We start from the raw sequence: 12,464 nt of genomic DNA, 5'->3' as shown, positions 1-12,464 counted from the left end.
GAATAAAAGTTCAATAAACATTTAAATTGTGCATTTTGAAAACACTTTAGAAACGGTGTGAGGTTGTTTTTGATAGTTTTTTTGCATTCAGATAAAAGCTACCACTGTGTCGCTGATGTGTTTCAGTTTACAGAAACCTATTCAAGATTGCCTTCAAGAAATTGAGTATTTTTATGCATTTAGACTCTTCTGGTTGTAAATATTTATATGCCCTGTGTTCCAAATCAACATACTTTTTCTTTTTACAACACTACATACTAAAGTACAGAAGAGGTTTAGGGCCACAGGGAGGGGAAAAATAAGATAAGGAAGTTTCTTTTTTCATTATGTCGAGAAATGTCAAGAATAAAGAGGAATACTCCAAAATGCTATTGGAGTTAATAGGGCATTTATGTAATTTCAGCGTACTAAAGTTGACGTGCATGTATTGGGACATCCTAAATCTTTTTTCTGGCATACTAAATAGTAGGGAAGTAATGCTACCCTCCACCGTCTAAAGGTCAGAATTCACCCTAGGATATATTTTTAAAGTAAAGCCTAGAAGAGTAATGTGCAGGCATTTTAAGACTTTATATACACACTCACCGGCCACTTTATTAAGTACACCAGTTCAATTTCTTTTTAAACACATAACCAATAAGTCAATCTCAGAAGATCAGAAATCACCCAAGGAGGATATATGTTTTAGAATCAAAACAAGTGTTGCAAAGATGTAGGTCTTAACATTTTAACTGTCATGTTTGCAATTTGGAAAAATAAACAATATTTCATCTTTTTTAATTGCTGTGAAAAGATTTAGATTTATTTACAGAGAACCTGATCAAAAGTAAAATAATTAATGTATTCGTGTCATGTTATATTTTGTGCTTCATTGTCAGGAAAATTATATCAATTTAGTTTTAGCTGAAGAAAATCCAGTGTTAATACACAGCCTAGGCTCTGTAAACAGACAGGTTGCAGATCATTAGCAGATATTCACTGATTTTGACAACAAGCATTTTCCAGAGTCACCAACTACCCCTTTAAGACAAACTAATATTTGTTGTTTTAAATCAGTTAATATTATAATAAATGAGCTCCATTAATTAAAAAACCCTCACGTCACTAGAGCTGGAAAAGTCTTTAACGATTAATTGAATAAAAACACTTTTGTTACGGTAGCTGGTGGGCAAGTAGGACCCAATAGCAGACAGTTTAACGACGATGTATTAAGCCCCACAAAAAAGGCAAAGAGTACTGAGAACACAGATAACACAGATAACACAGATAACACAGATAACACAGATAACACAGATAACACAGATAACACAGATAACACAGAGGACTAGACTCACCTACAACCACAATGCAAAGACAGGGAACAAAGGAAAGACAAGGGCTTAAAAACAAAACACAGGACAACGAGGAACAGGTGTAACACATTAGGGCGGGGCCAGTAATCACACAGGAGGGAAACTGGACAGGACATGGGGAGAAACAAGACAGACATACCAAAATAAAACAGGAAACACAGGACACCACCAAAACAAGGCAAGAACAGACAGATCATGACAACCTTAGACAGTCAACTGTACTTTATTGTATAAACTACTAATATTTTACATGTATTTTTGGATCATTCAAGGCAAGGCAAGTTTATTTCTACAGCACAATTCAGACACAAGGCCATTTAAAGTGATTTACAGGGGCATCAAATACATCAAGATTAGACTTTAGAAATTGCATTTAAAAGATAGTATAAACAAAGAAAACACATCAAGATTCAAGATTAGACATTAAACATTTAGACAGAGATGTAAAATGGCTCCGATGAATATTACGTGATTGACAATATAGTTATTTTCAATATAGCATATTTAACTTTTTTCACTCATCTTACATTTATGGCATTCGAAATTTATTTATTCCAAACAACTAAATAAAATCAAAATCAGAAGGTAATGATAAAACAAGTGGACACATCAAAAAGGAATATTTTCAATCAAGGAAAAGCATGAAGCAAAATAAACTGTCCAAACACTTAGTTATCATGTTGATAAAAGGGCTGAGAATAATGATATTTTTTAAAATCTCAGCCCTTCTCCCCTAACCCCTAGTCTAAACCGAAAGCGTCTTGATCTAAGATCTGTCACAGACTTAATTTCTCTCAAACTTTCTCTCAATCTGCTGCTTCTAACTCACAGACCGTTTCTCCAATCGTCAAAATCATCACACAGTGAGAAGCTCAAGTTGTAAACATCAAAACGTAGGAACTCGTAGGAAGTTTTCCCAAAAACTGTCTGGCAAAACTCTTATCAAAGCAGCACATTTTGATGTATTTTTTTTGTGTGTGCGATCAATGGTGTGGGACTAGTTACGTGCCAACGTTTTTATGGAGAAACATTATTTTAAAGTTCTTCAAATAAAGAAGGAAAATCCAGAGACTTTTACCTTTAAAACATGTAATCATCATATTTATCTCTAACTGCTCTGTTCCACTGTCACACAGATCTTCACTGGTAATATCTTCAGAGGGAGTTTATCCCCAATGCCAACATATGGAAACATCCTCTCAGTGAAAGAGTGTTTGAAGGTGTGTATGTGTGTGTTAGTATCAGGATCAGAGAACAACAGCTTTCCTCTGTTCCAGTCCAGATTCACTCTGATCCTCTGGAGCTTCTTCTCCAATGGGAGAACAGTGCGTGGATCTGGTGGTGAACGTGCGTAGTATTCACCTTGATACATCACTATTCTCCATAATCCAGACAGTTTGTTTCCCTTCCTCTGTCCAGACTCTGCTAACACACCGAGTACCCAGTGTGTACTGTCTCCAACCTGGACGTCCCAGCTGTGAGTCCCTGAGTTAAAGCCCTCAGAGCCCAGGACATACGAGTAATGATCAAACCTCTCTGGATTATCAGGAAGCTGCTGTTTCTGCCCTTCTTTCACACTGGTCAGATCTTCAGACAGGATGAGACTTGGATGAGCAGTGTTTGGGTCCAGAACCAGAGGAGTGTAGGAGACCATGTTCTTCATCTTGTTCCAGATGTTGAAGGTCAGGTTGCCCAGGTGTTTGGCCTCGTCTATCAGAGCTCCTGAGAGCAGCTGTGGATCATCTGGCAGGGGGCGCTGCTGGACTCTGTCCACTGCAGCCTTGTAGTTGAGCAGGAATGAGATGTCTTCAGCTCTCAGCTGCTCCTCTGTGGCTCTGACTGTGTCTGAAAGAGCTGCCATCTCTCTGCTCAGAGCCTCGATCTTCTCCTTCATCTTCTGACTCTTCTGCTCCTCTTCCTCCCTCAGTGCAGCCATCCTGGTCTCCTCTTCCTCTTCTAGAAACTGGTGAAGCTTCTTAAACTGATCCTTAATCTGCCTCTCTGTGCGTCGGGCCTGGACCTTTATGTGTTCTGCTGTTTGATCAGACTCCACCTTAACTTGTTCAAAAAGCTTTAACTTCTCCTTTAAGGGCTCCAGAGTTTCCTCAAGTTTCTTCTTGTGTTGAGGTGCAGCTTCATCGATGGGTCTGAATCTGTGGCCGCTGTGATTCTCTGAATCTCTGCAGACGAGACAAACTGACTGCTGATGGTCCAGACAGAAGAGTTTGAGTTTCTCAGAGTGCAGACTGCAGAGAGCATTTGAAGCTTTCTGATCTCTCTCCAGTAAGAAGGCCTCACACAGGTTCTTTAAGGCTAAGTTGCGGGGAGGTTCTACCTTTGAAGATCTTCTCTTACAAACTGGACACTCGCGTGTTGGTTTCTCTCTCCACCAGTTCTTCAGACAGCCTTTACAGAAGCTGTGGCTACATGACAGAACAACAGGATCTCTAAAGACGTCTTTACAGACCGGACAGCAGAAATCCTCCTCTGATCTGGAAGCCATTTTGTCTGTGAGTGCAGCTGAAAACACAGAGCAGACAGAAAGTACAGTCAGACGTGGCTCCCTTCCCTCTTCTACTAACTTCCCTGAGATTAACTTTGAGTCAAACTCACCTTCAGTGTGTGGAGTGTCACAGTGTTGTAGGAGCTGAACTCACTCAGAGGAAGTTGTTAGTTTGGTCTGAAGGTGAATCTCCGTGTGTCTCTTGGTGAATCTTGTAACACATGTAAGACAAGGGTTTGTTTCAGTCCAAAGTACAGTTTGATCACTAGATATGTAGATTTATATGTACAGAAATGCAGAGAACTGACCCGGGCAGGATTCGAACCCGGGTCTGCTGCAGGGCCTGGGCCCTGGGTGCCCTGCCCACTGCCGGGCACCCCCTTATATGTGCGACGGGCTTTTGTTTGTTTATTTATTAGGGACAGTGCATATTCATGAACAACTGTAACATTTACAGCTGTAAAAATGCCAGATTTTAGCAAAAATGCTAGATTTCATCTGTTGTCCCTGGCATGCAAAGAAATACAGGTTAAAAAAAAGAATACATATACAAAGGCACAAATAACACAAGAAAATAAAAGAGTTTAAAGGTGGTCACAGACTTGGTTTTCTTTTATCCACTGTTTGAGGTGTGTTTTGAAGGCTAGCCCTCCACCAATCAGATTGCTCTGGCTGAAAGACTGGCCCACTCCGATTTTTGTATGAGGAATCAGAAAATCAAAGTTGCCATTTGCACACACGTGTATAAGGTGGCCATATTGGAATTTAAAAAATGGCAGCCGTAAAACCCTAGTTATGTAATATATCGGCTTCTAAACAAGCTTGAACATGGGTTTAAACTACCATTTATATATTTTCCAGGTCAAGGAATACAATAGTGGTAGTTACAAAGCTAAAACATTTTAAACATTAACCATTTAATGCTTGAGTCGGACCAAATTGATATTTTGTTTTCTTGCAATGTCTTGGTAATGAAATGTTAGTATTTTATATTACAGCGGTTCCACAGAAAACATGTTTAATATCATTCCATCATATCACTAAGTTTAAAATACTATGGGCCAGTTTCACAGACATGGATTAAGCCTAGTCCTGGACTAAATGGAATTTTGAATGGAGATTGTCCATTGAAAGTACAATTTAGTCCAGAACTAGGCTTAATCCATGTCTGTGAAACCGGCCCACAGTCTGTTTGCAATGGCTCAAACAACGACCACAGAGGTCCTCCCCCCCAAAGGCCATCTTTGAGTTGGTCCAATGCAGTGGTTAATCAGACTGTTCTTCTCGCAGATGTTCCTACCTAAGGATTTAGCCTGCATCAACATGTGTCAGTGTAGCAGCCAGTGCCACAACAACGACGATTCCCAAACCATGATGCAAGAAACTATGCTGAGTATGATGATGTACTGTATATAGACTGTGTAATGAAAAAAGTTGCTTTATCATGATCTTACTGTGGTCTGAAAGTTGAGCTAAGTTGAGTTGAGTCAGGTAGAGCTACATGTGCTGTGGAAAAGCACCATTAGAGTCGTGTTTTTAGTCAAACTCACCTTCAGTGTGTGGAGTGTCACAGTGTTGTAGGAGCTGTGTCTCTTGGTGAAGCTTTGTCCGTCTTCCTTTTAATGCTGGTTATGCAAACTGACAGTTGCAACAACCTGCTGTAAACTGTCAGTTTGCAGCAGGTTGTTGCAACAACGTTTATGTTGAAAGGCAGTTGGAAAGACGAGGAATTAATTGGAGGAGTAAAAATATAAAGTAAAATCCTGGGAATATTCTGGGATTGAGGGATCATAAAATATTGAGGAAAGCCGGTAACGTGGGATATAGTTTGTTTATGTATATTTGTGTAATTAAAATAATTTTTTTAAACTATAAATATTAAATATTGAACGCATCATGTTCACACAAAGGGGCAGGGCTGTGCAGGGAGAGGGAAGTAAAAATCAGTTTTATCTGAAAAAAATTACGCCTGCATGGGTTTTACCGTTTTTTTAGAGGTGGGAGTTTCAACATTCAAAAGATTATAATAACAATTTTTTTATTTTTTTATTTAATTTTTTTAAATTGTTCTTTCGGACAATTCCACAAAATACACAATTTTCTCTTTCATATCTTCATACATCTTACTTTGTGTTGTCCGAAGGGTGACGGAAGAAGCCAAAGGCTTATCAGGTCCCGTCCCCATTTTCATCAGATTCGGATTCAGATACACAGTTATTGTTTCAGATTTTTTTTTTCTAAAAAAAATAAATAAAAAAAAAGTACGGTAAACATACCGCTTGGCATTCAACCCAAAGAGTTCGATCTTTGTCTCATCAGACCAGAACATTTTGTTTCTCATGGTCTGAGAGTCTTTCAGGTGCCTTTTGGCAAACTCCAGGCTGTGGCCTCTGTCTGGCCACTCTACCATACAGGCCTGATTGGTGGAGTGCTGCAGCGATGGTTGTCCTTCTGGAAGGTTCTCTCTCTCCACAGAGCAACCCTGGAGCTCTGACAGAGTGACCATCGGGTTATTGGCCACCATAACTAAAGCCCTTCTCCCCTGATCACTCAGTTTAGAGGGACGGCCAGCTCTAGGAAGAGTCCTGGTGGTTCCAAACTTCTTCCATTGACGGATGATGGAGGACACTGTGCTCATTGGGACCTTTAAAGCAGCAGAAATGTTTCTGTACCATTCCCCAGATCTGTGCCTCGAGACAATCCTGTTGCTCGGAGGTCTACAGACTTGCACAGTGACATGCACTGTTACCTGTTGGACCTTATATAGACAGGTGTGTGCCTTTCCAAATCATGTCCAAACAATCTAATTTACCACAGGTGGACTCCAATAAAGCTGTAGAAACATCTCAAGGATGATCAGTGGAAACAGAATGGACCTGATCTCAATTTTGAGCTTGATCGCAAAGGCTGTGAATACTTATGTACAAGGGATTTTCTTTGTTTTTTTATTTTGAATAAATTTGCAAAAATCTCAAACTTTCTTTAAGTTGTCATTATGGTGTATTATGTGTAGAATTTTGAAGAAAACAACATTTTATCCAGAGTTATTCCAGGCTGTAACATAATGAAGGCTGTGTCTTGATTCAGGGATTGCAGCCTGCGAAGGCTGCATTTGAAGACCGATTGCGTCATAGCGGCGCGCAAAGGCTGTCCCATTTGCAAGGCTCCTTGCAAGGCTCCTCATATGCGGCCGTGAAATGCAGCCTTCGTTTCACGGTTTTGAAGGCTGCACCAGATGTATCCTTCGTGGCCCAACATATCCCAGGATTCATTGCGTTTTTTTCAGAGATGGCATAAAATAAAATAAAAAATAACAAAACAAAACAGCAACGTGTTGCTCCATCTTCTTAACTTTTATCTTCCTTTCTTTTTTTCTTGTACTTTTTTTTCTTTTCGTCTGGTAGGCAACTTCTTTTTCTTTTTTCCTCCATTGACAGGGCTGTCTCCGTTGGCAGCAATCAGGGTTGCTAGGCAGCACAGGAGCGGCGAGTCGTCACGCAAGGTAACGGCTTGTTACGCAAACCGGAAATGCCTGTAAACGGAGACCTGCGGAGACCGTCCCATTTAACAAGGCTCGTTGGCCTTAAAATCGGCATTCATAGGCTATAGCCTTCATAGACCGCGAGACTGCGTCCTACCAAGTGCGTGGTCTCTGTAATGGGATACAGCCGAAATGTGGAAAAAGTGAAGCGCTTTGAATACTGTATTTTTAGCTATGAGCAGCTACCTTCACCTGCACCATGGAACACAGAGTGTAGAGGGAATTAAAAAGGCATGTATTAATAAATGTTTTCTAAAATTTAAAAGTTAACCCTTTAGGCGCCAAAGTCTCAAAATTGCAACATGACGCTGTACTGAATAAAACAGCAATTTTCTCTTAATAGAGTGTTATATGTCGTTCATACTCCCCTCCACTAGTTAGCAGACATCCCGAACTTAGACCTTAGTTCAGAAAAATGTCATACTTCAATGCAAAATGTTCGAGCAAAATCCCATCCAAAAAACATAAAAATTATTTTTTATTTTTTTTGTCATATCCTCCTAGCGACTTTTTCTGGTGTTATTTGAGACATTTGTGGTGTTTAGAGACTGACGGGAAAGCACGTATCACTCTGTTTACTCTGCTGTTTCTGTGCTCAACAAGCAGCGGGTGCTCACGGAGCCCCTACCCCGTCCAAAAGCACTCGCGGGCGGTCAGTCTCACAGAAGCTCAGTGCAGCGGTCCCAGCCTGCAGCCAGCAGAGAGGACACACACCCGCTCCTCCTAGCGACCCTTTCTGGTGTTATTGGAGACTTTTGTGGTGTTTGGAGACTGATGTGAAAGCACGTATCACTCTGCTTTTACTGTGCTCAACGAGCAGCTCCCGGAGCCCCTGAGCCCCGCGCAGCAGTCAGGGCAGAGCGGGTGTGTTTCTCCTCTCTGCTCCGCTGACACCTCCGCGTCCAGGCTGCAAATGAATCGCGCATGCGTTGCCATTCCTGCCCAGCCTGTGTGCTGTGCCATGCAATGAGAGGTTCCACACTGTGACAAACTATAAACAGTGTCATCTGGATAGATAGGCACAGATTAGGCCTCTGCAGCAAAAAGACGCCTACTGTTATTATTATTATTTATTATTATTATTATTATTATTATATTATAATGATATAATGATAATTACAATAATGAATAATAATAATGGAGAATAGAAGAAGAAAAGTACTGTAAAAGTTGTGGTGTGTAAAAAAAAAAAAAAGCCTGCTGTTTACATGCGTTTTGTGTTTTAGTTCTAGTTCTAGTTTACAAATGTTGGCTTACAACAAAGTGGGCATCATTACAAATAGATGGAGGGGGTGAATCTGATGAAATAAGTTCAACTCTCTTTCAAAATATCAGGTATTTCATGGAAATTACATAATCCAATATGGCCGCCGCCATATGACGTCATAATATGCAAATTAGATGAAAAAATTATTTTAAAAAGTATTTTTCAAAATTAAACCCGGCGCCTAAAGGGTTAAAGATAAAAACAATAAAAACCACAGCGTAGTTAAAGGTGAAGTAAGGGGTTTATTTATGTTAATATAAGTGTTAAATTTCTCTTTATTCATACAGTGATCACTTAAATAATGTGCGCGTTTCATAAAGCCGTGCATGTAATCGGCAAATAAACTTATTGGAGGATCCCGAAATTTTTATCCAATCACAAGAGAGAAGCCTACAAACCGACACCCATCTCACTTATGGTCTCACTGCCAGTGCACGCCAGAGCGACACATGGGTGAATGTTTATGCGCCTACAATGGCGGAGCAGGTAAAAATCCTTCTCAATGTCTGTTTTGATGGTTTTTATCGTGTTTTATCACACTTATGGATCTGAGAAGAGCTAGATAACTCGCTGCTTGAAGAACGCAGTGCATTAATGTGGTGACGTAGGGACGAGGGAGGGGACTGCTAACTGCAGTAACTGACAGGAAGTTAGCTAAAAGAACCATTCCGCTTACAGCACCACATCAGTATGAAAATGCAAAACCATCGTAGGCATGAAAAATCAAAAAAACATTTCATTTGAGTAATTAACAATTCATTTTAATGTTTGTAAACAACTTCATGGCTCCACACAAACAAGTCCATTTACAAGATCATAAACAACAAATTAAAATGACACAGAATGTATGAAAGACAAAAGTTAAACAAATCACAAAAACATCAGACACTAATTAAAATCATTTTACATGTGAAACGGTCGCCAATAGAAACAACAATCCAAATGCCAAACATAACAACAAAAAAGTCAATCAATCATTATCCTGTATTTAACCTTTGTGGCAGTTTTTTGGACTTTCTGTCACTTGGAAGCTCACAGATCAAAATATGGAGGTCTGTTTGCTTCAGAAGTCACATGGGTGCGACCAGGACTAGATTTCCTAAATTTCAATCTAACAGATATGCATGTAGCGTGAAATTTGTGCAAGTGACAGTGATTAACAAAAAGAAAATTCTCTTCTGCATTCCATTTAAATTTTCCATACATTTTTCCATTGAGAATCATTTTATTTTCCTGCGTTTTTCCCTCAAAACTGTCTGGCCAAAACTCTTGTAAAGGTTTTGATGTAAGTACTTCAAATAATACACAGTGGCAGCTGCACTGACTAGTGAGACAGCAGTAGGACAGGGGCAGAAACTTACACCTTGTGATTATCTTTACTCTAGCTGCTCTGTTCCACTGTCACACAGACCTTCATTGGTAATATCTTCAGAGGGAGTTCATCCGTAGTGTTAAACCAAGGAAACATCCTCTGAGTGAAAGTGTGTGTGAAGGTGTGTATGTGTGTGTTAGTATCAGCATCAGAGAACGACAGCTTTCCTCTGTTCCAGTCCAGATTCACTCTGATCCTCTGGAACTTCTTCTTCAATGGGAGAACAATGTCTGGATCTGGTGTTGACCGTGAATAGTATTTATCTTTATCGAACCTTATTCCCCATAATCCAGACCGTTTGTCTCCTCTCCTCTCCACACCCATTGGTAAGTACAATGCGAGGGCCATTGTTCTAATAAATCTAGACACATTTGATTCCTTCCTCTGGCCAGACTCTGCTAACACACCCAGTTCCCAGACTGTACCGTCTCCAACCTGGACGTCCCAGCTGTGAGTCCCTGAGTTAAAGCCCTCAGAGCTCAGGACAGAAGCATAATCCTCAATCCTCTCTGGATTATCAGGAAGCTGCTGTTTCTCTCCATATCTCACACTGGTCAGATCTTCAGACAGGATGAGCCATGTACCAGCAGTGTTTGGGTCCAGAACCAGAGGAGTGTAGGAGACCATGTCCTTCATCTTGTTCCAGATGTTGAAGGTCAGGTTGCCCAGGTGTTTGGCCTTGTCTATCAGAGCTCCTGAGAGCAGCTGTGGATCATCTGGCAGGGGGCGCTGCTGGACTCTTTCCACTGCAGTCTTGTAGTTGAGCAGGAGTGAGACGTCTTCAGCTCTCAGCTGCTCCTCTGTGGCTCTGACTGTGTCTGAAAGAGCTGCTATCTCTCTGCTCAGAGCCTCCATCTTCTCCTTCATCATCTGACTCTTCTGCTCCTCTTCCTCCCACAGTGCAGCCAACCTAACCACCTCTTCCTCTACTAGAAACCGGTGAAGCTTCTTAAACTGATCCTTAATCTGCGTCTCTGTGCATCGGACCTGGACCTTTATGTGTTCTGCTGTTTGATCAGACTTCACTTTAACTTGTTCAAAAAGCTTTAACTTCTCCTTTAAGGGCTCCAGAGTTTCCTCTAGTTTCTTCTTGTATTGAGGTGCAGCTTCATTGATGGGTTTGAATCTGTGGCCGCTGTGTTTGTCTGAATCTCTGCAGATGAGACAAACTGGCTGCTGATGGTCCAGACAGAAGAGTTTGAGTTTCTCAGAGTGCAGACTGCAGAGATCCTCTGAGAAACTCTCACACTTGTTCTTTAAAGCAAAGTCAGGAGGCGAGAGAGGCTCTGGAGCTTTCTGATTTCTCTCCAGTAAGAAGGTCTCACACAGGTTCTTTAAGGCTAAGTTGCGAGGTGGTTCATCCCTCGAAGATCTTCTCTTACAAACTGGACACTCACGTGTTGGTTTCTCTCTCCACCAGTTCTTCAGACATTCTTTACAGAAGCTGTGGCTACATGACAGAACAACAGGATTTCTAAAGACGTCTGTACAGACTGGACAGCAGAGATCCTCCTCTGATCTGGAAGCCATTTTGTCTGTGACTGCAGCTGAAAACAGAGCAGACAGAAAGTACAGTCAGACGTGGCTCCCTTCCCTCTTCTACCAACTTCCCTGAGATTAACTTTGAGTCAAACTCACCTTCAGTGTGTGGAGTGTCACAGTGTTGTAGGAGCTGGACTCACTCAGAGGAAGTTGTTTCTTTGGTCTGAAGATGAATATCTGTGTCTCTTGGTGAAGCTTGTAACACATGTAAGACAAGGGTTTGTTTCAGTCCAAAGTACAGTTTGATCACTAGATATGTAGATTGATAGTGTGTAGAAGGCTTTCACAACAGCAACGTCTAAATTCAAATAAGGGCGCACTCACACTTGGCCTGGTGGACCCATGCAGTGATTAAGCAAAAGGTCATTTTAATGACATTGACACTATTGGAGGAGTTAAAATATCAAGTAAAATCCTGTGAATGTCAAGACGGGAACAGACTGAATTAAGACAGCCTATAGGACCACCTCACACCAAACGACTGAGATAAGAGGAGCGCGACCCAACTCTGGCAGGACTATCATTGGAAAAAAATTCTGCGACAGTGAAATCATGTGAGAAGTTGTTTGGTGTAAGTTCGGCATCAGACATGGCTCCCCCCCTCCCCCTCTACTAACCTCTCTGATAAACAAGGCCAAAGCACACCTCTTCCAACCGGCCAAAGAACTGTACAGAGCACCAACACTGGTCAAACAAACTAGACTTTAGCCGTCAACTGTGCTTGGGCACGGTACCAATGCCTAGTGTGAGTGTGCCCTAAGATTAATGGTAACACTTTACAAAAGGGTAGACAAAAAAGAGTAGTTGCTGTTCAAAAAAGGAACAGTAACTACTCTTTTTTGTGTACCTTATTATAAAGCGTTACCAGATTAACTTTCTCTCTGCGT

The 12,464-nt window shown here is 41.0% G+C and overlaps 1 protein-coding gene across 1 annotated transcript; it reads right to left on the bottom strand.

Annotated features, from left to right (window-relative positions):
* Positions 1-2,460: 2,460 nt before the first annotated feature.
* On the bottom strand, positions 2,461-11,565 carry LOC307270311 (uncharacterized protein; the record flags this gene model as incomplete). Its single annotated transcript, XM_080054201.1, has 4 exons — positions 2,461-3,965; positions 6,121-6,499; positions 7,583-7,588; positions 10,075-11,565. The coding sequence occupies 4 exons, from the start codon at positions 11,563-11,565 to the stop codon at positions 2,461-2,463; spliced, it is 3,381 nt and encodes a 1,126-aa protein (XP_079910327.1).
* Between the last annotated feature and the right edge of the window lie 899 nt (positions 11,566-12,464).

This window comes from Ammodytes marinus (assembly GCF_949987685.1).
Source record: "Ammodytes marinus genome assembly, contig: scaffold_57, whole genome shotgun sequence".
Classification (NCBI taxonomy): Eukaryota; Metazoa; Chordata; class Actinopteri; order Uranoscopiformes; family Ammodytidae; genus Ammodytes; species Ammodytes marinus.
This window is presented reverse-complemented; position numbering and strand designations above follow the sequence as displayed.